The 26,688-nt window shown below is 49.9% G+C and overlaps 1 protein-coding gene across 6 annotated transcripts in view; it reads right to left on the bottom strand.

Moving 5' to 3' along the window:
- The window catches only part of MGRN1 (mahogunin ring finger 1), a 49,098-nt gene extending 24,513 nt beyond the window's left edge, over window positions 1–24,585 (bottom strand). The window contains exons 1-5 of one of the 6 annotated variants that reach the window (XM_037137983.2): window positions 23,584–24,585; window positions 4,046–4,164; window positions 2,174–2,262; window positions 1,564–1,710; window positions 138–255 (exon numbers count right to left, since the gene is read on the bottom strand). In XM_037137983.2, coding sequence (XP_036993878.2) covers window positions 138–255; window positions 1,564–1,710; window positions 2,174–2,262; window positions 4,046–4,164; window positions 23,584–23,701 — 591 coding nt within the window. In that variant the 5' untranslated portion in view covers window positions 23,702–24,585. Of the gene's footprint in view, window positions 1–137; window positions 256–1,563; window positions 1,711–2,173; window positions 2,263–4,045; window positions 4,165–20,784; window positions 20,965–23,583 lie in introns of those variants that run through there. The other 5 variants (XM_037137981.2, XM_037137980.2, XM_037137984.2 and 2 more) reach the window with 5 other exon arrangements.
- Between the last annotated feature and the right edge of the window lie 2,103 nt (window positions 24,586–26,688).

Genomic DNA, 26,688 nt, shown 5'->3' with positions numbered 1-26,688 from the left:
TTGGTCGGCAGCCACTCCTGTAGCTTATCAGCCGTGTGAAGAATCTAAGCAAACAGAGCCCACTGTGCTTGCCACCACAAAGAGGAGGAAATTCAGGCAAGGAGCCGGGGGAAAAGGGGGTCCAGCCAGGAGGTTACCTCATCGTCCTTCCACTCTGAGAAGTCAATCTTGAAGGAGGGCAGGGAGAACTGCTGGCTCACCCCCCTCTTATAGTGGACGGTCTCAGACTGCAGGGCAGGGCTTTTGGGGCTGTACCTGAAGGGGTAGCCGAGAGAAAGGATGGTGAGACTCTGCCAGGAGAAAACGCTCTGCTGTATCCCAACCTCAGGGCAACCCCACTGTCGTAGGACCACTGAGGCAGGGGCTGGCAGGCGCTGGTCTTTTGGGCACCTAGTAGAAACCTGACTTGCAGGTCCCACCCTCCAAGTCCCAGCCCTTCTCTGGTGGGGCAGGAAGCCAGCCTCTCACACCCGGAGAACCTCCCAGGCCTCATTTTGCTCACCGCCAGCTCTGCCTAGGTCCAGCCTGGTTTTATGAGTCTTCCAGAGCCCACACCTACCAGATAACCTGGCTACCTTTTAAGATATGGCTTTTTTTACGGTTTGTTGACTTTTCTGAAGAAACGTGGTACAAAAATGTACACAGTACCAAGTGCCCTCCCCACCACCCCTGCACCTTCCTGTTTGCTCCCAGCCACCTGCTGCTTCTCTGTCCAGCCACAACCCAAGTATCACTCCTGGGGAAGCTGAGGCACATTTACACCTGTATACATGTGTCTCTTCTTTAATATTTCCAGAGCAGCTGCCTATGCTCTGCTCCTTTATTACTCAGACACCCGAGCTGTCCCGCAGCCACCACATGTAGAGATGCTGCGTCCTCTGAACACAGCACTGGTCCCACGGCAGTCTGACTCGGACTCAGTCAGGCCCCTGTGGTGGACACCGGGTGTCTCCAGTATCTTTGCTTTTCCAACAGTGCTTCCAGGACCCTCTTCTGCATACCTCTTAGCCACACATGCAACTACATCCCCAAAATGAATTCCAGATAAGGAACAGCTGGATCAAAGAGTACATACATTTCCAATCCCAACACACGTGCTCATCTCCCCACTGAGGAATCCAACACACAACTCTTGCCCTCCCCCCTCCACCCCACCCCACACTTGCTCTCCCTTGGGCTTCTGTCTGTCTCTCTCCAGGACAAAGGGTACTCTCAAGGACCTTGGCATGTCTGGCCTGAGAAACTGGCTCTGTGAGTTGCTCGTGTGCAAAAAGACTCAAGGCCACAGCTTTCCACCACTACTCCATCCTCAGATCGAATCTGGCCTCCAAGTGGTTTCTCCCACAGGACGGAGACAGGGCATTTCTTCCCTCTCACCCGGGTCTGGCCCCACAGACTGCAGGCAGGCCTGTAGCCAAAGTTGCAGATTTCGAACTTTTGGGGGCCAAATGACCCTCATTTCAAATAAAGTCTCTGAAAGCTCAAATATATAACTCAGGCAAATGCACAGCTACTGGGGCCCCGCCTGCCACCCTGGGCCTAGCCTGCACCACGGGGACTCACACAGCCATCCCATTTAGAAATTCCTCCACCGCCTGGCAGTAGATGGTGATGGCCACCCGAGCATCAGCATCGAAGGTGAACTCCAGGCTGTAGAGAACACGGGGCTTCTCGTTGTCCTCGGTGGGGCTGTCGGCACCATCTTTGTACCTGCCAGGGAGCCAGAGGAACAGGCAGTAGGTCAGGGGGCACGCCCACCTTGCACAGTGCACACCATCCCCTGAGCGGCCCCTGAGTTGGCTGCCTGGCCGCATCACACCCTTCCAGAAACATGGAGACCCACTCCCTGTTTGGACAATAAGGCTCAACAATGCAGGGTTCTCCTACCCCAGGAAAAGAGATAAATTCTCTTGGTTTAGAGATGGCCCCAGAAGCCTCAGTAGTTTCTCAACCGTGACAGTCAGACCTGCATCATTCTTGTGGGGGCATCCTGTGCACTGTGGGGCGCCCAGCAACCTCCCTGGTGTCTGCCTGCTAGATACCAGGGACACTACCACCTCCAGTGGTAGCTGTGACAACCAAAAAGGTCTCCAGATACAGCCCAGCATCAATGGAGTACAAGTCACCAGGTGAGAGCCACTACTTTAAAGAATGCGGTGGGGTCCAGGGTTACCTTACGAGCCGGAGTGAGTCTTTTCGAATGTTCACCAGGCTCCTCAGCGTCTTCACCGGCTCGTGGGGGGCAGGAGTGACATAAGGAAACTAGGAGGGAAAAACCCAATGCAATCCCAGATGACTCCCCCACATGGCGGAGGGCAAAAAACAGGGACAGTCCAAGCCCTGCCCCCGCCAGGTGCTCCAGGGCCCTCATGCCGAGCACTGGATGACATTATCCCCATTCACATCAAAGTAAACTGCAGGCAACATGGCCAGCACAAGGCAGCCTGGAACCAGAACACCCTGAAGGGTTCCGGTCACGTGGCCATGGTCCCTCTGTTCCAGGAAGGACTCTCAGTGCATGTGACCTGGCCTGAGGGATCTGGGGGGGAATCAAGGTTGGGGCTCTCGAGCCTCATTCCCAGAAGGGGGGACTCGACGTCCCACCACTGCCCTGAACCCGGCAACCTTTCCATTCTAGGTCGATGGTCAAAAGATACAGGGAGGGTCATGTGCACGTACAGAAAATGATGTAAAACTGGCGGCATATGGAACACGTGGATGCATCAGTATCAATTCCTGCTTGTGAGAACACAATGGAGTTTTATGTGGCACCATCACCAGGGAAAACCAGGGAAAGGGCACACGGGATCTCTCTGCATTATTTCTTTTCTTTTTAAAAAGATTTTACTTATTTATTTTAGAAAGAGGGAGAAAGAAAAGGAGAGAAACATCAGTGTGTGGCTGCCTCCCATGCGCCCCCTACTGGGGACCTGGCCTGAAACCTAGGTATGTGCCCTGAATGGGAATTGAACCCGTGACCCTGTGGTTGCAGGCTGACGCTCAATCCACTGAGCCACACCAGCCAGGGCTCTTTGTATAATTTCTTACAACTGCAGGTGAATCTATGGTGGTCTTGAAGTTAAAAAAAAAAAAAAAGATTTATAGGAGGCCTATATGAGCCAGGCCCTGGGTCAAAGCTCAGGCTTCAAAGATGTGGACGGCAAGATTCTGTTCTCATTCTCATGGACTTGGGAGGGTGGTGGAGGCCAGCCCTCTGGGCCCTAGTCTCTAGCCTCTCATCCATTAGGATCAAGATTGGGTGTCAACTAGCTGCTCGATGGTTGAAACAGCCTAGAGAACCCTCCCTGGTCCAGGGGACCTCACACCCTAGGCCAGGGAAACACCAAGAGTCGACAGCCTCAGGGAATGGGGCCCAGGGCCTCTGAGAGAGAGGACCTCCAGCCTGGCCTCTCACTCACACTGGGGACTGAATTCCCACTCAGCGTCCCCCCAAAGGGGCCCTCTCCTGTCCCTCTCTCTCTTTTCAGTCTCCATTTGTCAACTGTCCTCTTTACTGTCTGCATGCTGTGCTAAGAAGCAGGCAGGGTCTGTCCTCTGTCCCCTGGAACACAGTAAGTGCCAAATGTGCACTGAACAAATGGAATGCAACACGTGAACATGTACTTCTCTGGTGACTGATAAGGTGCTCATAAAAACTGTTCACCAGCCATTTGCATTTCTCCTTCGGATCATATCTCTTGTTCACTGTTCCATGGAACACGGATGTTCTTTTTCTTCTTTTCAAAATAAGTTGTCCACGAGGCCTGGGATCAAAGCCATAACCTTCCGCAAGCCCAGAGCATGGATGCACCGGGTTCCATAGCAGGTGCTCTGCCCCCAGCGACCCACCCTAGGTCCCCCGTCCTCTAACGGGGCACCACCAGGACATGCTGCATGCACACATCATGGGCACACATCTGGCTGGCAGCTCTGCCCGGTTTGGGGTAACTCAGTGCCCACCTGTCCTTGTAGCCGGGACACGGATGGCTGAAGGCCGAGGTCTCGTTGCCTCCACTGCCCACACGCCCAGCCCCACAAGACCCACCTGGACTGGGCGATTGCCCAGGAAGTTCAGATCCATGTTTTCTCCGAAAAGGTAACCTTCAGGGTGGGGGGTGTCGAATTTCTCACCTCCCATGAAAAAGTGTGAAGCGAAATAGTTTCCTGGTTAAAAAACAAAACAAAACACAGCTGTAGATTAAGACTTACCACAATCCAGTGGGAGCATCGGATGGCTGAAGAGGCTCAACCCTGAGGAAAGCGCCATCATGGGCCACGCCTCCCACTTGCAGGGCAGGCCCCAGCCCGCCCACCTCTGCATCCACCCCAACACCCGCCCCGCTCCAGGACCTCTCCCGCTGCTCAGGCACGCATCTAGCACTCAGCTCCAACATCGCTTCCTTCCCTAGCAAGTTGAGTTGTGTTTCCCACAAGCATATGTTCCAGACCTAAACCCTGGTAAAGGTGCATGTGACCTTATTCAAAAACAGGGTCTTTACCAATGTAAACAAGGGAAGGTCAGACTACAGTGGGGTACACTCTGAATCTAGTTACCATTCTTCATTAGAGAAAGTGGAAGATTTGGACAGAGGCACACGGAGAGAGGAGGAGGCAGTGTGAAGATGGAGGCAGAGACTGCAGTGACATGGTTACACGCCAAGGAACGCCCAGAGCCACCAGAATCTGGAAGCGAGGAAGGGTCCTCCCTAGAGCCTTTAGGAAGAACCAGCCCTGTCAACACCTTGGTTTTGGACTTCCAGCGTCTGTAACTATCAGAATAAAGTCTGTTGTTTTAAGCCACCTGGTTTCTGCTGCTTATGTTAAGACTTAGCAGACTAATACACATTCCCTGACCCGAGACTAAGTCAGCTCCCCTCAGCCCAAATCCAAGCTCCAAGTCTGAGTTATTATTCCATTCATATCTGACTCCCCACCCCCACCCCACCCTGAGAGTCCTGAGGCTGGAACTCATCATCTGGAGAGAAGGCTCAGAAAAAGGCAGAATCAAGCACGGAAGCCAGGCTGTCCCTGCAAGGCCTTCCAGGTGGGAGGCAGGTCCCCGGCCTTGAGGCTCCTGCTCCAAACTCATCCCACGTCATATCCTGGGACATTAAAGGTCCAACTATGTTATGTCCCACTAGTTCCCAGAGTTCCCCCTCCATAGGCAAAAAATGGATGAGGGCCGACCTCCTCCAAAAAGGCCCCCATGGTTCTCACCTCCTCTGTAGACTCTTCCTACACTGACCAGGGCTGACCTGTGTAACCAGCAGGACACTGTGGAAAAGATGAAGCGGGACTTCCCAGGCTCTGGGAGAAGCCAGCCTCCACGCTGTAAGGACACTCAACCTGCCCCATGGAGAGGTCCACGTGGCAAGACACCGACTCCTTCAGCCACCAGCCAGCAATAACTTGCAGCCACACGAGAAAGCCACCCGAGAAGCAGATCCTGCAGCCCAGCACACAGCTTGACTGCAAACTCATGAGAGACCTTGAGCCAAAACCACCAGCTAAGTCACTCCCAAATTCCAGACTCACAGAAACTGTGAGATAATAAGCATTTACTGTTATAAACAGCTAAAATTTCAATTTGTTATTCAGTAAGAAATAATTAACACAAGGGACTTTACTCCTTTTCCCTCTTGGGCTCCTGACTCTTAACATGTTTCTAGGGCCACCACCCTGGTCAAAGCCACCAGCATCTCCTCCTGTGTCTCAGTTACTGTAACCCATCCCACCAGTCTCCCTGCTCTCGCTGAGCCCTAAAGTCTACTCCCCGTATTCCACAGCTCAGAAACTTGTGATGACCTCCTGACCACACTGCAGTAAGTGCTAAACTCTTCCTCATGGACTGCAAGGCCCTGTACAATGCAGACCTGCTAACCCATTCATACCCCAGGGCCCTTGCACTTGCTGCTTCATCTGCTTATGTTCTTCCCCAAGAGTTCTGCCCTGGCCCTTTCCCTCATCTTTCCTTCCCAGCGAGGCCTTTCTGATCATTCCATGCTAAATGTACACCTTCCACTCCTTCACCCTGCTTGCTGCCCAACCTCCCCCATTCCCCTTCTCTGCTTTATTCTTCTCCGGAGCACTTTCCATGACCTGATGGACTATACACAGGAGGCCCCCGCATCTTGGTGCAGTTTTTTTTTACAAATTTTTTAAGACTTTATTTTTAGAGAGGAAGGGAAGGAGAAAGAATGGGAGGGAACCATCACTGTGTGGTTGCCTCTCACTGGGGACCTGGGCCACAACCCAGGCATGTGCCCTGAGTGGGAATTGAACCAATGACCCCTTGGTTTGCAGGCCAGCACTCAATCCACTGAGCCACACCAGCCAGGGCTTGGTGCAGTTTTAAATTTTAATAACTTCAGAGGTGTAAATGCTACAAAATATAAGCTCTGGATTAACAGGCAATGGATGAGTATTACTTTTTTTTACTTTAACTCTATTTTATGCATTTTTACAACTAACCTATATTACTTTAAAACAGGAAAGTTGCCCTGGCTGGTGTAGCTCAGTGGATTGAGCACGGGCCTGCGAACCAGACAATCGCGGTTCGATTCCCAGTCAGGGCACATGCCAGGGTTGCAGGCAGGTTCCCTGCAGGCCAGTTCCCAGCAGGGGACGCACGAAAGGCAACCATATATTGATGTTTCTCTCCCTCTCTCCTTCCCTTCCCCTCTAAAGATAAATATAAATAAATAAAATCTTTAAAAAAAATAAAATAAAAATAAAAAATAAAACAGGAAAGTTACTTTTAAAAGACTGAAGATGGGACAAGGATATGTGTAACAACAGTGGCTATAATATCATAAAATGGACCATGTTCTGGGAAAATCAGTGAACTGTGCATTTCAAAAGGGTGACTTTAACAGTGTGTGAACTTTAGCTCAGTAAAGCTGTTATTAGAAACTGGAGGGACTTGACCACGTTGTCACCTTGTAAATCATCAACTACTTTGGGGGTATTGGATCTGTATGTGATCCTCATATTTGTTGGCACGTAAGTTGGAATTTGAAGCTACTGCTCTATCACACCCATGGTCATTCCCATCTACTGATTTACGTGAACAGTTTCTCAACCTGAAGTGAAACACAGAACTAGACCTGACACTGACCTGTCTCATTCCAGCAACAGGTTATATTCAACTACGACTACACGAACTCACTGGTGGGGGAGGGGAGCACAGGGACGGAACCCATCTATTTAAGAGATACACGTCCAGTGCTTTCTAGCACTGATGCTTGTTATTTATAAAAACTGTAATATTTGTGTTGCTTTCATTCATTGAGTATTTGTAATGCCCACAAACTCGGAGAAAAATTCTCATTTCAATTTATGTACATATTTTGGTTGCAGAGACATACAATATGGTGATTGATAAAAGACTCTCAAGCATAAAAAGTAGCAACCACCTACATGTTCCTCAACAAGGAAATTGACAAATAGTGGCGAGATAAGTCACTGTGGCAATGACAAGATGGGACCACAAGGCAACAGGACTCACGCAGACAAGTTTTGAAAACAGCTCATAAAGCAGCCCCACAGCTCAGACGTGGGGCACCTCCACACAGAGGAGCATGAACTGGACAGAGAAGGAAGTGCCTGGGTCCAAGGAGCGGCAGGAGAAATGTGAGGGAGAGAGACAGCAACGTGGAGAATGTCAACTGTGAATCCTGAATGGAGGGCGTTCCCTATGTCATTCTCTATACTTTCCTATGTTTTTGAATTGCTCACATTTTTTGAAAAGGAACTTTAGGAGAAATGGGTCCATCAAATGGAACTGATAACAGCCCCGAAGTGTGCATGGGTGTGCGCATGTGTGGGTACACGGGTGTACTTGTGTTGTGCTTAGGGGCACGTCTGCATGCACGTGTGTATGGTGTGTGCTGCGTGCACACTGTATGTGTCTGTGCGTGTGCACACTTCGGAACCAAAAAGAGCAGGCAGAGCTATGAAGAGGGAGAAAGGGGGAAGAAGAGGCGACTGAGGAGAGAAACAGAAGGAAGACACAAGGATGAAATGAGAGCAGAGGCCACCACCACGCTACCAGCTCCTCCTCCACGCCCCCAAGGCAATGCCGCAGCCCAATTTTCCTACAACTCATCGAGGTGGGGCAGATCCTGCCCCCACTTCCCGTGGGGGAAATTAGACTCAGACGTCACCAGGCTGGTGATGGTGGAGCTGGGCTCAAACCTGCTGACTCCAAGCTCATTGTGTGTCTCAGCCCCTCACAGGGCGCCTCCCCTCCCGCAGCACCAGGACAGCGATGGCAATCAATAATCGTGGTGTCATCTCTGGTCACAAAGGGTGGCTGTTCACACACAGTGATCTACATGCAAAGGCTTCCTGGCATCAGAAATCCTTCTGTGGCCACACTTGCAGGGCCTGCCAGAGGCCACGATTTCAGCCCAGCAATGAGGCAATCTCCGGGAGGCCACAACCTCAGAGCCTCAACACAGCCATCCTCAAACATGGCAGCTAAAACAAATCCACGCCCTTGTCCCCTGCTTCTTGTCACCAGTCAAGGGGCACTGGAGCTCAGATGGTTCACCTCCTCTCTGCCCAAGGGATTCTGACTCTGCCCTACTTATTGGTGCCCAGGTGACCTGGAGGACAAGAGGTAAATAACCACCAAAAAAAGACTGAGTGCCTTCCCAGAAGGCCACCAGCATTCCTATACACGGGCCCCATTTGCCTTTAGACACCAAGTGCAGAAGGACACACATTTCATCACCTTCTAGAGATGACAAAAATCAAAGCCACACTTTGGCTGGTGTGGCTCAGTGGATTGAATGCCAGCCTGTAAACCACAGGGTCACTGGTTCGATTCCTAGTCAGGGCACATGCCTAGGTTGCAGGCCAGGTCCCCAGTGGGGGATGAGCAAGAGGCAACTACACACTGATGTTTCTCTCCCTCTCTTTCTCTCTCCCTTCCCCTCTAAAAATAAAATAAGAAAAACCAAAGCCACAAGGCCATCAGCTAGTGGCTGTCTCAGTAATATCTAGTGGATACGGGCACATGCTGTCCCTTCAGGCCACAGACCAAGCCAAAAAGACTCTGGGTTTCCCTTTTGTTTGTCCGTTCCATTCAAACATGTGTAGAGCACACGTGTTTGATGGCCATCACTCACCACAGAAAAATGAAGACATTTAAATTATCTAAATTAACTGACCCTCCTGAGGGCACCAGGATGTGCGAAGATCTCCAGGGAATCAGAGTGAAAAAGCCAAGCACTGGTCTGCGTGCAGAGCACAGATGGATTCCACCACATGAAGGGGTGGCGAAGGACCCACACCACGCTGCCCGCAGGATCCTCCAAGGAGTTGGGCGGAGGGCTGGGAAGAGTAAAACGGGACTTCCACGTTGCCCCCCAAAACGTCTGCATTGCCTGAATCCTTCTTTGCTACAAAGATATTTTAAAAAAATACAACTTTATCAAGAGACCAGAGTTTGGGACCCTGCTACAGAATGCATGTTTCTGCGCCCCACCCCCAACCCACATGGTGAAACCTACACCCAAAGGGATGGTCTTTGGAGGTGGAGCCTTGGGAGTAATTAGGGCTTGACGATGTAGCTCTGATGAAAGGGACCCTCATCTCACCCGAGCTGTGGGGCCTGGCTATGTGTCTCAGGGACGCCTATGCCCCCATGATTCCTGAGGGCCACCTGCTTGGGGAACATGGACTCCAAGTGCCTGACTTGGTGACCTTCCCATCAAGGTTCTAGGTAGCCCGGCCTCCCGCCTCACACTCCTGATCTGATACAGAGGCCTGACACTGAAGCAATTCCCAACAGCAAACGTGACCACGCCTCAACCTAAGGGCCAGGCCCCCACTCACAACTCTGCAAACTAGTGATTCTGCTCTGCACTGCCCACCTCAATCCCTCTGGCCCAGCAGGCTGTTCCCACATTTCAAGTCCAAGCTGAGGCCTCCCATAATCTCCTCACTTGCCATCTGCAATTTGCCAGCATATGCTGTTTCTTCTTATTTGTTGCTTGGTTCACACTGTCCTCCCCCTTCCAAGACCAGGGATCATACATTTGTTCACTGCTTCATATCCCCAGTGGCCGTCACCACAGCCTGCACACAGCAGGAGCTCAATAAAAACTCAACAAGTAAAAGGTGGATCAGCCCTGACTGGTGTGGCTCAGGGTGTTGAGCATCATCCCTCGAAAAGGTCACCAGCTGGATTCCGAGTCAAAGCACATGCCTGGGTTGTGGGCCAGGTCGGCTGGGGGCATGCAAGAGACAGCTGAGCACTGTTTCTCTCACACATCAATGCTTCCCTCCCTCTCCTCGTCCCTCCCTCCCCCTCTCTAAAAATAAATAAAATCTTAAAAAAGAAGGTGGATCATACTGTTATTACTTTTGACAGTCAAGAAAACAGGCAGAACACCCTGGCTGGTATACCTCAGTGGACTGAGTGCAGGCCTGCAAAACACACGACAGCAGTTCGATTCCCGGTCAGGGCACATGCCTGGGTTGCAGGCCAGTTCCCGGCAGGGGACTCACAAGAGGCAACCACACATTGATGTTTCTCCCCTTCTCTCCTTCCCTTCCTCTCTAAAGATAAATAAATAAAATCTTTTTTAAAAAAAAAAGAAAACAGGCAGAGAGGTATAGCAACTAGCTCAAGCCCCACACCAGTGACAGGTGGCATCCTCACCGAAAACCCATGTTGACCCAAGAGCCCGTATTCTCAACTATGCAAATGCCAGCAAGTAAATGTCAAATTCTCAGCAGACGCCGACTGGGCGGCCTACACATTTAGCTGTATACCACTGTGCCACTATGGAGCCGCAATAGTGTCAGACCCCACAGGTTAAGTCCCACGCGACCGCCCCTCCCTCTTCAGATGCCAATCACAAGCCCAGGCTGTCGCCTATGCTTCTGACCAGCATGTGAAGATCGGAGGTTCCCATGACTTCCCCCTCAGGTTCATTAATGTGCTAGAGAGAGGGGCTCACAGAACGCAGGAAGTCAGTTCACCTCCAGAGTATCAGTTTATTACAAAAAGGACACAACCCAGGAGCAGCCAGACGAGAGACCCACGGGGAGAGCTATGAGGACGGGAGGCCGGCTTCTGCGCTCCCTCTCGGTGTGCCACCCTCCAGCATCTCAGTGTGCACACCAACCGAGAGCTCTCCAAAGCCTTTTGGAGTTTTACGGAACTCATTACATAGGCATGAGTGACTAAATCACTGGCCCTTGGTGATCATCTCAGCCTCCAGCCCTCACACACAGCTGGCTTCCCTGGCAACCAGCCCCAATTCTCAGGTGCTTTCCAAAAACCGTCTTACTGACATGAACTCAGATATGAGGGAAAAGGGTTATAAATATCAAAAACACCCGTTTCACTTTTACCATTCATCATTTGGGGAACTTCAAGGATTTTAGAAGCTCTGTGTCAAAAATGGATGAAGAGCAAATACATATCTTTTATTTTATACCATAATTATCCCTGCAAGGTAAACCACGATACTACCAATGACAAATTCCATCGCCCCCTCCTAAGATACACAGCTGGCCCCGAAACCTGGGGCACTGGTGTGGATTTTGCTCAGCTGCCCCAGTCGTCATTCCCTCGCCAGTGGAGGGGGAGCAGGGAAGGCATGACGGCATCTGTGAAGGCCAGGAATAGCTCACTGACTCCACTGGCTGGCAATTTTCTCATTCTGTAACAGCAGATGTTTTCCGGATCCAGCTTCCTGAAAGCCATGAAATCGGCTGCCACTAAGCTCCAGCTGGGCACGACCATCATGACATCAGAACCTCATGGTCCCCAGAGAGTACAGATCTCAGGAAAGCATCTTTAGGCTCTCGAGAATACCCCCCGCCACATGGGAGGCCGACAACCCCACAGCCTGTGAGCTTGTTCCCAAACAGAGAGAAGAGACGACTCCGAGGGGGTGACACCCACCTCTCATCTCCTGCTCACGGATGTCACACATACGCACACAACAGCACTTCTCTGTCTGCCACACTCAGGCCAGTGACTGGGCACCCATAACCTCCGTGGGTCTCAGTGTCCCCATCTGTAACACGGGAGGCCCCAGTGAAGTACACTGGCTGCAGATTGAAAGAAGGAGGGCAGGTCAGGATGCCCTGAGGATAAAGGGAGCCCTGCACAGGGGAAAAGCCATGTGATAAGCGTCTGCTTCCCAGACTCTCTCCAGTGTGAAAGCCTACTTAGTACAGGCTAACGATTTCAAAAGCTCTCAGCCCCCAGCAAGGAAGGAACACTAAGCAAAGATTCTGGTTCTCTGGGTTCCTACAATTTGTTGTAGCCCCTTTTTTGGGGGGGGGAAAGCAATCCTCCCCAGCTTATTATACCCCTTTTCTGGAAATAGCTTCCACCACCCAAAGAGGTGGGCCCCAGCTACCAGAGCCGAAGCTCCCTCCACCCAGACCCAGGTGGCTGGCCAAGGTGCACACCTGACTGTGCTGGACCAATAACCAGATCCTCTCCCCGTGGAACTGGGCTGTGGGACTCAGGGACCACAGGACTTGGTTCTTGAGGCCCCCGGTGGGCAGCAGCAGGCTTTACACGGTCACAGAAGTATGATGCTGAGGCCAGAGCGGAATGGGATCTTTGCTTTGACGTTTCCACTTCTTGATTATCCACCCTCGGATTCCAGAGGACACCTACCCCCACCCTTCCAATGCATTCCATTTCCCCCCGCATAAGCTAATTTCCATAATCACCATAGCAGCAGCCAATTTCCAAAGAATTCAAAATGTAATAAAAATCACGTAAGAAAGAACTCCTTCAAATCAGGGAGAAAGAAAAGAGCCAATCCAATATAAAAAATAGGGAAAGATTTCACCAGGTCCCTCCCAAAAAGAGGAAGAGAGATGAATGGCAATTTACAAACAAAAAGTACCGAACCTCCTTGGTCATCAGGGAAAAGTAAATTACGACTACAATGAGATCTCCCTGGCTAAAAATTAAAGAAGCAAATAAACAAACAAACACACTCCCGATACTAGTCAGTGCTGATGAGACTGCAGAGCCAACAGAACTCAGATGCTCACTCAGCCCGAGGGGGTGCGCGTTGGTCCCATCACTGCACAGAACTGTAAAACCTGCTGATTCCACACACGGGCACCAGAGGGCCCCAGCGCCCACTCCCAGGTATGAAAGTGGACTCAACGAGGCTAGCAGCTAGTAACTAACTTAGAGCAGTCAAAATCACAGTCAGAAAAGACAGTGGTGGCTGCCAGGGGCTGGGAAGAGGGGAATGAGGAGTTAGTGTTTAATGGGGACAGAGCCTCAGTTTCACAAGGTGAAATGAGTCATGGGGATGAAGGTGATGATGGCTGCACAACAAAGTAAATGTAGGTGATACCACTGGGCTGTGTGCTTAGAAATAGTTAAGATTGTAATTGCTATGTCATGTGTATTTTACCACAATTAACAAACTTGAGGCGGGAAGGGGGCGAAATGGATCCAAAGAGAAAAAAAAAAAAACAGACCTAAAGAAATCAGTCTCATGGACACCAAAGCCGGTCACAAGAGGGTCCACAGCAGCATTTCTCATAAGAGCCCAAACCGGGAATTCCCCATGACCCCTCCTGGTGAACGGGTGAACACACAGGGGCATCACCTGGAGGATCGGGGAGCAAAGAAACCAGCGACTTCCCTGTGAAACGTATGCCAAGGCCTCTCATCATCAAATGTGGAGGGAAAAAGTGTCTACTTCTGTTTATATCAAGTTCTAAAACAGGTAAAACTCACTTCCACCTCCAGCGGGGTCAGGAGATTTCCCAGGGAGGAAGAGGTTGTGAAAGGGCACCAGGGGACTTTGGGGACTGCTGCTGTTCTACTTCTTCAACACATTCACTTCATGACCATTTATCAAGCTGTATGCTTACAATTTGTGTATTTTCTATGTGTGTGTCACACTGAATTTAGATATATATGTGAATCATACACGCTCGCTTTTTAAAGCACTGAACTTATTAAAAGTCCTTCTTCCCATTGCCACTAAAGGCTCCCCAGGGAGTATGATCACTCATGGACATCAGTGTCCATGAGCTCCCTGCAGCAGGAGAACTAGACAGCAGAAAGCTGCAGGTAAGAGAAAAGAGAACTTCAGGATGGACTGGAGGGAGCCAGCATGGCGGTCTGCCCACCTCAGGAGGGTGACCCAGAGCCAAGGGGGCCAGGGGGAGGGCCCAAGTTAATAGGATGAAAGACCTGGGAAAATGGTGTTCTTTCTACTGGGCCTTAGACCTCCTTTAAGACACAGGTGGAGAAACAAAAACACAACCAGGACAGAAAATTGCACTGCACGAAGTCCGACAACCATTCAACCAGACCAGTAAGAGGGGCGGAGTCTGCAGCCGGTAGAGAGGGTCACAGCAGGAAAAAGCGGTGGGGGAGTGCAGGCGGTGTGGGGCTAGCAGACCCTGGGAGCAGGGAGGAAATGAGCAGACCCAGTGAGGCGCACAGGGCAGTTGGCTGACCAAGGTCACACGCTTGCCTGCAGATACACTAGGCAAAAACAGGCAGCAGGACTGAGGGCACAACCCAGGGCTCCAGCGCTGGGAATGTAAAGCCTAAAAGCTCCAACTGAAAAGGTGTCAAGAGAGACTCCTAGCCTCACAGGGGAGTTTGTTGGGGAGATCCACAGGACACTAGAACATACACAAGCCTACCCACCCGGGGAACCAGCACCAGAAGGGACCAATTTGTGGGAAGCGGCAGAGGGGACTAACATCCAAGAGAGAGTGGAGCACTTGCCATGGTTCCCTCTCTGACCCCGCCCCCACATACAGCATCACAACCCAGGGACCTGTGAACACCTAAGGCTCCGCCCCTCATTATGACTCAAACAGAAGAACAAATCAAAGCCCCAGAGCCAATACTTTTAAGTGACCAAGAAATAGCCAACTTACCAAATACACAATTCAAAACACTGGTGATCAGGATGCTCACAGAACTGGTTGATTTTGGTCACAAATTAGATTAAAAATGAAGGCTACACTAAATGAAATGAAGGAAAGTGCACAGGGAACCAACAGTGACGGAAAGAAAACTGGGACTCAACTCAATGGAGTGGACCAGAAGGAAGAAAGAAACATTCAACCAGAACAAAATGCAGAAACAAGAATTCAAAAATATGAGAGACTTAGGAACCTCCAGGACATCTTTAAACATTCCAACAGCTGAATTATAGGGGTACCAGAAGGGAAAAAGGAACAGCCATGAGTGAAAAACTTATTCAAACAAATAATGAGAACTTCCTCAATCCAGCATAGGAAATAGACTTCCAGGAAATCCAGGAAGCTCAGAGAGTCCCAAAGAAGGTGGACCCAAGGAGGAACACACCAAGGCACATCATAATTACATTACCCAAGATTAAAATGAAGGAGAGAATCCTAGAAGCAGCAAGAGATAAGGGGACAGTCACCTACAAAGGAGTGCCCATCAGACTGTCAGCGGATTTCTCAAAAGAGACCTTATAGGCAAGAAGGGGCTGGAAAGAAGTATTCCAAGTCATGAAAGGCAAGGAGCTACATCCAAGATTGTTCTTTCCAGCAAAGCTTTCATTTAGATGGAAGGGCAGGTCAAGTGCTTCTCAGATAAGGTCAAGTTCAAGGAGTTCATCCTCACCAAGCCCTTAATTATATGAAATGTTAAAGGAACTTAAGAAAAAGAAGATAAAAATATGAACAGTGAAAGGACAGCAAACTCACAGTTAACAACCACCACACCTAAAACAAAAGCAAACTAAGTGGACAGCTAGATCAGGAATGAACCATAGGAATGAAGATCATGTGGAGGGTTAGCAACAGAGGAGTGGGAGGAGGAGAAGGGGGGAGAAGGTACAGAAAGTAAGTAGCATAGATGGTAGGTAGAAAATAGATGGGGAGAGCAAGAATAGTATGGGAAATATAGAATCTAAAGAACTTATGACACATGGACATGAACTAAAGGGAGAGATGTGGGTGGGAGTGGGTGTGCAGAGAGGAGGGGAATGAGGGGGGGAATGGGACAACTGTTATGGCATAATCAATAAAATACATTATTAAAAAAAACACACAGGTGGACAGATGTTCCACTGTCAGAGTCATTCTTCAAGGCTCTTGCGTCGTCCTAGCTCTGGGAGAAAACGAGCCCACAGATTTCTTGTGAGACAGCAAGTGGCTCCTCTCCCATGCTGTTCCACAATGTTGCCTTTTCTGCAAACAGCAGAGGTACTGGGCCTCGCTTCTTCTCGGATTCTGTCCTGGTGTCACAAGCTGGAGCTGAGCCTGGTTCCTCCCAGCTCCAAGGAGCTGGGCAGACCCGGGGACAGTTGGTAGAAGTGAACAATTCAACAGTTAGTTATTAAGTCCCTGGGCCAGGTGCTGCAGGAGCAGTATATATGATACCACCTATCCTTCGTTTTATAGGACAACACAGAAATGTGAGGCTGGATGACTGTACATGCTCAAGAGAAACACGCACAGGAAATGCCAAATGGAACATGGTCTCATTCATATGTCTGTCTGCATTTGAGAGGTGAAGGAAGTGGCAGTGGTCACCACCTGCTAGAGTCAACCAGGAAGTGCAGAACTGAGACTGAAAGAGGTCTGGGGAACCAGAGGTTAACCTGGTGAGACTGGGGCCCCGGAGCAAGCTAATGGCCCCGAACTTGGAATCCAGTGTTTCTCACACTATACCCAGCCATGCTTGTGGGAGGGTGTGTTGTGAAAACAGTAAAAGGCCACCCCAGCTATGAGGAACACACACACACACACACACACACACACACACACACACACCCCTTTAATCCTAGGCAACCAGGCTCTCAGCACCACAGCAGACTGTGGAATGGCAGCAGCCACTTTTGTGGCATGGGATAAAAAGCCCCTTGGCCATCTGGCCAGACCAACGGAACTCAGGCTTTCTTCAACTGCCAAGCTGTGAGGGCCTTTGCAGAGCACAATTTCAAAGGGCCAAGAAAGGTTTTATTTGTCAGCATGAAACATGGCAGGCTTGGTGTGAAAATTCAGCAAAGTCCAGGAAGGGCAAAGCTGCAGGAGCTGACATAGAACCATGTTATTTGAGTCAGAAGTGACAATTTCTCAACTATTCCCAGAGAAACTATGAAAGGTCCCCTGACATGTGCATGGGCCTGAATAGTAGAAGGGACCTGAGAGATAAACACACAGAGTTCTGGGGTCTTCTCAAAACCCTGAGGGTAGGCAACAGTCCAACATAGAGACCTGACAAATCTCAGCCCAGGGGGCCACAGGGCCCAAGTGCCAGTAGCAGGCTTCTAAACCCAAGCCACCCTCTGCTGCTTCTTCAGGAAATCAGGTTCTAAGATACCTATCCCCCATGGCCAACATAGAAGTTTTTTGTTGCTGTTTGTTGTTTTTACCTAAAATATAACAACTGAAGCGGAATTCTGCTTGCGGAATACAGCTTATTTATATAGCTCTACAGCAATAAACTCAAAATCAAGGTGACACAAGCAAGGACATAGAACTAGTTCTTATGTGAATAGCACAGGTGACACTTGGGAAAGGCGCAATGTCCTGATGGCAGCAATGCTGGTGCAAGTCTTTGAGCAGGGAGGTAAACCGCACCCCCCCCCGCCCCCACACCATGTGCAAATTGAGTGCGACTGGAGCACCTCTTCCCACCCCTCCCCCCCCCACCACCGCACTGGTCTCGGAGCACAAGTTCACTCCCTCTGGATAGCGGGGGCTCATGGAACCAGAATGCCCGGGGACAAAAGACACCCCTGGTGACACAGAGCATCCTCCCACACCTAGAACACCTGCCTCAGTTCTTTCCTTCAGGACCAAATAAATCAGAGTTGGCAAGGCTCTGCTCTGGAAAGAGTAATCCAACTCCAACATGGAGCGTGGTCAAACAGACGTTCCCAGACTGCCCTCAACACAGAAGCACACACAAGTCTCCTCACATCCACCTTGGGCACCTCCCTCAACTGGTGGCAGACCCAGGCGTCCTCGGCCCCTGCCTGACACCCTGTGGGATAACACACAGCCCTGTCTGAGCAGCTTGCACACTAAGGAGATTGGGGGGGGGGGGGAGGGAACTTTCTGCAATAAGAAATTTGCACAAGCATTTATTTAATGCCTATTGTGCACCAGGCCCAGGTGCTGTGCGACAAAAGGGCTCAATCTGATTTCCAGTTCTTCTGCCAAAGAGGACAAACGTCTGGTGTCACAAGGACATGGCAAAGCTCCAATAAGATAATGGAGGTGAAATGCTCTGAAAGTGCACATACCTGATTACGTACAAAAGGTCTGGATCTGGGGCAGAGCCCCCCCACCCCGGGCTGGTGGGTCATGGCGCTGATCAGCCCTCCTCCTGACATTTCTCTAGGGTTATCTTCCCAACATGACCTCCCTTAAAACACCAGGACAGAGCAGCAGGTCTGCTCTGAGACACAATCAACAGTAACAACAGCAGTGGAAGGAGCAGCTGTGGCAGCAGCCACCCACGACGAGGCACTCTGTGCGTGTACCTACTGCACTCCAGGCTCTCGCCACATGGAGGACACCACCTTCCCTTTCAATGCTTGAATGCAGTGTCCTAACAACTGCTTTGAACCTTGGCTGGGAACAGGCTGGCTATATGATGGGGCGAAGAAGTGCAAAAATAAACTCTCACTTTTACGGTCAACTGATTTTTGACAAAAGTTCAAAGGCAATCTGATGGGAAAAGAATTGCCTTTTCAACAATAAATGTTGAAATAATTGAAAATCCATATGCAAATAAATGATCATACATCTTCACCTCAACCATACATGAAAAAAAATTAACTCCAAATGGATCAGCAACCTAAATGTATGAACTGAAACTGCTGACCTTGGGCTGGGCAAAGGCAATGTGTAACTCCCAAAACATTAACAATTAAGAAAAAAATTTTAATCACTCTGGCTGGTGTAGCTCAGTGGATTGAGTGCCTACCTGCAAACCAAAAAGTTGCCAGTTCAATTCCAAGTCAGGTCACATGCCAGGGTTGTGGGCCAGGTCCCCAGTAGGGGGCGCTCTAGAGGCAACCACACATTGATGTTTCTCTCCCTCTCTTTCCTCCTCCCTTCCCCTCTCTAAAAATAAAATAAATTTTCTTGTTTAATTTAAAAATTGAAATTCAAGAAGCGACTGGCATTGTTAAGCAGTAGTGTGCTGTCACTGAAGTGACTCAATATGACTGGATTTTTCACAATCATTAACAGGTCAAAATGCAAATCTCTATGAAGACTCTGACCAGCAGGACCATCTCCCTGGAGGTGGAGCCCAGTGACACCATCAAGAATGTGAAGGCCAAGACCCAGGATAAGGAAGGCACCTCCCCATCCTTCCCCAGCCTCACCCCCTGCCCCCACCAGCAGACGTTCATCTTTGCAGGCAGGCACACAGCTGGAAGATGGCCGCACTCTTTCTGACTACAACATCCAGAAAAAGTCCCCTCTGCACCTGGTCCTCCGTCTGCGTCTGCTGGGTGGCTGTTAATTCTTCAGTTTTGCATTCACGGTGCCCAGTGATGGCCACTACCCCGCATTCTAGCCATTTGTCCCAGTTTACGTTTAGAAATTACCAGTTTCAGTAACAGCTGAACCTGTTCAAAGTGTTAATAAAGGTTTCATTTGCATGGTAGAAAAAAAATTGAACTTCCCCAAGACTTAAAACTTTTGCTCCTCAAAAGACACCATTATGAAAGTAAAAAGACAAGCCACAGACTGGGAAAAAATATTTGCAAATCCAGAGCTGATAAAGGAAATGCACCATCATATCTAGAATAAAAAACTCTCGCAACTCAGTAAGACAATCCAATTTTTAAAAACTGAAGGAAAAAAACTAACACATTTCACGCGCGCACACACGTAGGCTATACAAATGGCCATTAAGCCCATGGAAATATGCCCAACATCAGCCATCAGGGAAATGCAAATCAAAACCACAATAAGATATCACAGCACACCCACTAGGATGGGTATAACTAAAAAGACAGTAACAGGTGCTGACAAGGACACGGAGAAGTTGGAACCCTCACGCAAGGCTGGTGGGAATAACTGTAAAATGGAGCAGATACTATGGAAAACTCTGCCAGTTCCTCAGAAGGTTAAACATCGAGTTACCCTCTGACCCAGCAGTTCCACTCCTAGGTATCCGCCCAAGAGAAATGAACAGGGCCACCCGACTGTTCACAAACGTTCACGGCTGCATTATTCATTAATAGCCAAAGAGAAACAACCCAGAAGTTCATGAACCGGTGAGTAGATAAAATATACTGTATCTCTATAATAAAGTACACGCATGCTACAACATGGATGAAGCCAGACACAAAAAGACTACATGTTGTATGATTCCCTTCATGTCTAATGTCCAAAAAGGGCAAATTTTAAAGACAGAAAGCAGACCAGTGACAGGGTGGGAGTAGGGACTGACCGCAGAGGCACGAGGAAACTTCAGGGGACGATGTAAATGTCTAAACCCGACTGTGATTTATGGAATTGCAGTTCCATAAATTCACTTAAAGTCACCTAATCGTATGTTCACAGCAGATGAGTTCTAATTATACCTCAATAAAGTTGTTAAAAGCAAGATAAATATCGTGAAAACAAGTAAATATTACCAAATTCAAGCGAAGTACTGTTGGAGTGTACTTTGACAGTCCCAGAAAAAAAGATTAGGCAGGAGATCTTAAAAGTTCTCACCACACACACACAAAGTGACTGAGGTGATGGTGTTAACTTGTGGTAATCACTTCCCAATACACACATATTGCAAAGCATCACACCACATACCTTAAAGCGGCACAATGTTATATGCTGATCGTATCTTAAAGCTTGGGAGGCCCTGGCTGGTGTGGCTCAATGGACTGAGCACCACCAGGGAAAGGGCACCAGTTCAGTTCCTGGTCAGGGCACGAGACTGGGTTGGGGGCCTGTGAGAGGCAACCAATCAATGTATCTCTCACGCATTGATGTTTCTCTCCCTCTCTTTCTCCCTCCATTTCATCTCTCTAGAAGTAAATAAATAAAATCTTTAATTAATAAATAAAGCTGGGTAAAAAACTGGACAGTGTTAGAGGTGCTTAAAAATATTAACATCTGCCCTGGTAGGTAGCTCAGTTGGTTAGAGCCACATCTTGATATGCCAAGGTTGTGGGTTCAATCCCTGGTCAGGCACATATAAGAATCGCATAAATGATCACATAAATAAGTGGAACAACAAATTGATCTCCCTCTCTCTCTCTAAAAATCAATTTAAAATAAAATAACCCCTGACTGGTGTGGCTCAGCAGATTGGGCAGAGTTCTACAAACTGAAAGGTTGGCAGTTCAATTCCCAGTCAGGGCACATGTTTAGGTTGTGGGCTAGGTCCGCAGTTGGGGGTGTTTATGAGGCAACCAGTGGATATTTCTCTCCTCTTTCTCCCTCTCTTCCCCGGGAAATAAATAAGTGAAATCTAAAAAAAAAAAAACAACAGGATAAAAATAAAAAATATTAGCATTCAAGGATTCTTTCTCCTCGATATAATCAACTAAATCGGCAGAGACCTGAAAAGATAGTAACTTTCTCATAAAAACAATTGGAAGGTCCAATAGAGACACCCACTAAAATCATATCAAATCCCCCTGTACTGCTAAGGTCCCACCTGCCTCTGACTGACCCTCCCTAAGCAAGGGACGAGAAACCAAAAAGGAGAGCCTTTGGACTGGACAGCCCCAAAATACTGCTGTCACTGGCAGCAAAACCAAGGTGGCCCATGGCATTCACCTGGGTGCAGCCCCAAACTACTAGTCATGGCTGACTGGGGTGCTCATTGGTGGATTCTGAAACCAAGTCCAAGCTCAGACGGAAACAAAGTCCCAACTGATTAGCAAGGTCTGCGGCCCAGAACCCAAAAATGGAGCTGTAAATGCTTTGTATTTGTTTTGTCCAAAGGCGCAAGTGAAGGGACATCCAGTTTGCTCTGGTCCCAGATGATACAAGGTGCCACATTAAACACTTTGATATCTCCGCCATACCACTGCTAAGTGCTACTAGGGGCTGAAATGGTCACCTGATTCCCTTATAGAGCCAAATACTTTTCCAGGACCTCTTAGGTCCCAGGCACTGTTCTGATTACTGTAGAAGGATTAGCCCCTTTTACGGAACAGAAAACTGACCCCGGGGGGCTAAGCAACTTGCCCAAGGTCACTCAGCTAAAGACAGGCGGAAAGAACATCAGCAATGGGAAAAAATGACTTCAAACAATTGCTCCATCAGATCTGGAGAAGTCAGCCCACAGAGCCTCTAGAGTATCCCTGTAACAGGCTGGGAGGCCCTGCGCTGCCCTCCCCTTGTGTCTAAGACACAAGCAGGCATGCCTCTCTGACTAGTAGGCAACAGTACCTTCTGCTGAGTTCTAACTGCATCTGGTTTGGCTGACCTAAATCCATCCCCACCCCCCTTTACTTCCAGTAGCCCCAGACACTCCATTTCTTTCACCTTCCAAAGTCAGGACAGAGCAGTTCTTGAACTTGAGTGAACATCAGACTCACTTGGGGAATGGAACTTAAATGCAGGTTCCTAAGCCCCCAGCGGGTCTGAGGAAGGGCCTGGGAACTGCATGTTTCACAAGCTTCCCCACTGGTGGAAGCAGGTGGTCCTGAACCACACTCAGAGGAAACCTGCCTGGTGGATGCCCACTGGCAAACTGAGGTCTAGAAGACACATCAGATCAAATGCTTCAGAGGACCCGGTAGGAAAGTCTCCATGATGTCCAAACTCCCCGTCCTCTTTCTTCTCTCCTTGCCTTGGCAAATAACCAGATAAAGAGATGGACCAGGTGAGGAACTGGAGCTAAAATCCTGGGTCAGGCCACACTCATTAAACACAACAGAACAGTGAAGGAACAACTCATCCGGGAGTTGGTCTCTTGGTCCCTGAAGTGCTTCCCTCCAGCTCCGAGACCTTGGGAAAGTCACTTCCTCCCCGGTGGCTCAAGTCTCACAAACAAAAATCCAGGGATCAGAGAATCCAGAGGTCCCCTCCAACCTGTCTCCTGTTCTCCAGTAAGATTCCCAGCCTCTTCCCCAAGGAGTGTTATCATCTCGTAGGGCCCAATCCCACTCCCTCCACCATGCACAAGCGCCAGGAGGTCACAAGAGAGCTAACTAAGCTTCTGTCCATATGAGATGGAGAGTTTCTGGAGATCCAGCCACCAAAGAAAGCCAAAACCGACGATGGTGTGAAGTCAGTCTTTATGACAATGACCACTTTGTAAGGATAAGCGAAGCTCCGGGCACCACACTAGGCCCTCGCAAGCGTCGCGCCCGGAACCTCATCCCTGCCCTACGGCCCTAGGAATTTCCCAAGGGTCTCCCCAATGCGCAGACAGGGACCCGAAGCACTCAGGGGTGAAGTGACTGACCCAAGGTCACCCAGTCTGGACGAGGCGGTCAGCCCGGGGCTCCCCACGAACCCCGGGATCCGGGTCGAGGGGGCGCGAAGCTGCGGGCTGGCAAGACAGCAGGAAGGGCTGGGGACCCAGAAGAGCCCCCACCCCGCCCCAGCGCAGAAGGCCCTGCGTGGGCGCGCCTTCCCCGCCCCGCCTACCGCCGAGTCCGCGCCTCGCCATCCGCTCACCGGACTTCGGAGGGTAGCGATAGGCCGAGTTTGCCTGAATGTCGATGTCCTCCACGCCCGCGATGCGGCGGCTCAGGATGGAGCCCATGGTGTGCGGCTGGGTAGGTCAGACCAGGACCGAGGTGGGTCGGGGACAGCTGCAGCGGGTCTTCACATAGACATGGCCTGGATCAGGCCGCACGGATGCTCCCCCAAGGCCGAGAAGCCTCAGCTTCGGTGCCCCCACCCCCGGCTCGTCCGGTGCCCGACGCCACGGAGGCCCTCCGCACCCCCCAGTATCCTGGGGACCTCGGGAAATGGAGTCCCCTTTCTTCTGAGGGCACCAGGCTACGGCGCGGAAAGCTCGCCTACTAACTACATTTCCCAGGACGCTCCTCGCCCAGGTCTGCTGAAGTTGTTGATCTGCGCTCTGGGACATACCAAGTGAACTGAAATCCAAGAGGCGGAACCATCGATCACAACGCAAATTGTCCTGCCGTCTGCATTCCAAGCACAGAACTAAATTATAACCCTTTAACCTCTAATAATCTGATCATATATATAGACCCGTCTGTTTACCCCCTTCCATTTACTACTCTCGGAAATATCTCCCTGAGCCACATGGTTCTCCCCACTTCCCAGGGTTTAGCTCCTGCCCCGGCCAGCAGAGGGCATACTTACCTATCACCGGACAAGAGCTGGGGTGGAACTCAAGCTTACCTGGAGAGGTGCTCAAAGAGGAAGCAAAACACTCGTTTTAGCCTTTTCAAGGCATCTCTCTGGTGCCACCTCCAAAACAATCACTTTGAAGACATAATTTTACAGCCCCCTTCAAGGAGGCAGTAGACCTCTCCCCATTTTACAGATAGGGAAACTGAGGCACAAAGAAGGGAGATCCACAAAGAAGGTCGGGATTAAAGCCTCGCAAGTTGTAACAAACTTTGCTAGCTTTTGATTTACACAAAACTCGGCAGAAAACACGGGGATGTGTTTTTACCTAGTTTTATGGAGCCTGCAGATTAGTGAGGAAACAAAAAGGTGAAATGTATAAATGTAAAGTGTGGTGGGTGCTATGGGGCACTGGATTAAGATGAAATAATAGGAGAGACTTACTATTGAAAGGGAATTCAGGGAAGGCATCTCTGAGGAGGTGACATTTAAGCCAGGAGGCAAACTCTGAGCAAGTAGGCCAGGTTCCAGGGAAGGGGAACAGCATATGCAAAAAGTCTGAGGCAGCGATGATCTGACTATGACCCAGGAGCTCAAAGGCCAGTGTGGTTAGAACCAAGTAAATGGAAGAGTATGAGAACAGAGATCAGGAAGAAGCGAAGCAGTGGCCAGACCTCAAGGCCCCCTCAGGCAGCCAGCATTGGGTCATTTGAAACATAAAAAAAAAAAGACTCTAGGCACACTTCATGGCCTCCTGGGGCAAGTCCCTCAAGTCTATACTTCTTAAACCTCTTAAGAGGGTCCTCACCTATTCATTCTTGTGCTCTCAGAGCCAGTCACCCAGTGTGGTCTGATAAACACAACTGTGGAGTGATTGAAAGGATGGAGGTGGGGAGGTGGCCAGGGAATGCTGAGAAGGCAAAGGTCCTAAGCCTCTATGAATTGGCTATGTCAATTTTGGCAAAGCCCTTACCTTCCTAGACCTCAGAAAAGATGAGGGCACTTCCTGAAATGCCTTTTATTCCCCCATCCCCCATCTACTGGCTGGCTTCAGCGGGCTGGCCCCATCTGAGCCTGCTAAGGAATCCAAAGTCCACTTTCTGGCCCGGCCGATCCTGGCTGAAAAACAAGGTTTTTTACTTTCCTGCTGCTCCTGGGAAAACAAGCCAGCCGGGGTGCTGGGGGGTTGTGAGACCAGAGTGGTGACCTTTGCTCCTGCCAGCCCCACCTGCCCCCACCCTGTTCTGGGCTGGACAAGCCTGAACAGGTAACTGAGTGGTGCCTGGATAAGAGTGGGGGAGGACATTTCCTGCCTCCCTCAGCAAGGAAAGCCTCCAGTGGGCCCTGAAAGCGTCCACCACCACCATACCACCTTCGCCAGAAACACACCCTGCTGGCTCACTGGGTGCCTGCTCTTCTCCACTGGCAAAAGTGTAAGAAGGCCAGGATTCCAGCCTTAGTTTCATTAGCTGTAAAAGAGTGTTTGGGCTCACTAGACAGAGGCAAAGAGATGAGTGCTAGAAATAGTTCACTGGACACCAGGCCTATGCTGAGCATCTCACTGGCATTAATCCTCCATAGCAGTCCTGAGAGAGCTCTTGGCTCTCACCTTGCGTTCTACAAATGAGGAAACTGAAGCTCAGAGCCAGAGTAACTTACCCAATATCAGAGTCATTAAGTGGCAGAGTCAAGACTGGCATCTAGGTCCATCTGGCTCCAGAACCTACTTACCTCCCATCCTGCCCTGTTGTTATCCCAGTGGCAACAGTAGCCATTATTCAGAACTGCCTACCCTGTGTGGAGCACTTTACCCACATTAATTTGTGCTTATGATGCTTTGCAAAGGTGAAGGGCATTCTTAAATAAGAGCGGATCTCCTGGTATCACCAGGGTTTGCAAAAAAAAAAAAAAATAGTGGAAACAATGATCCCTCACAAGGCAGAAAAGAGGCCGAAACTTTATTTTCCAAGTAGACAGGGTGACTTCAGCCAGGGCTGAAGCGCCCACTGAAAGAAAACACTGAATCCTCTTTCTGCCAATGGGCCAAGCTCCCAGCTCCACACTCTAGCAGGGCTCCATTCCCTCCCCAACCTATACCTGTGCCCCAGCTTCCCCCACCCCTTACAACCCTGGGACGTTTCAGGCCCTGTCCACACGTCCCCCATTCTCCTCCCATCAGCCAAACTCTAAACGCCTAGGAGGTGAGAGACCCAGGGAAAGCTCCCTAGAGAGTGCTGCAGGTCCCTACTGCTCCCCGCCCAGTATGAGACAGTCCCCCTACTTCCAATCCAATTCTGCAGTTAAGGCCCTTGGCAGGGGCGGACTTCTCTAACCACACTCAAAACATCGCCTAAACTGACTGCATCCCTCTGCCACCATCTGGTCCCCACACTGCCACAGCCAGTGAGTCTAATGTGGACAACAGAT

This window comes from Artibeus jamaicensis, unplaced genomic scaffold (genome assembly GCF_021234435.1).
Source record: "Artibeus jamaicensis isolate MK-2021 breed Jamaican fruit bat unplaced genomic scaffold, CSHL_Jam_final contig_700, whole genome shotgun sequence".
Taxonomy (NCBI): Eukaryota; Metazoa; Chordata; class Mammalia; order Chiroptera; family Phyllostomidae; genus Artibeus; species Artibeus jamaicensis.
The sequence above is the reverse complement of the archived record's forward strand: the minus strand, read 5'-3'. Positions and strand labels throughout refer to the sequence as shown.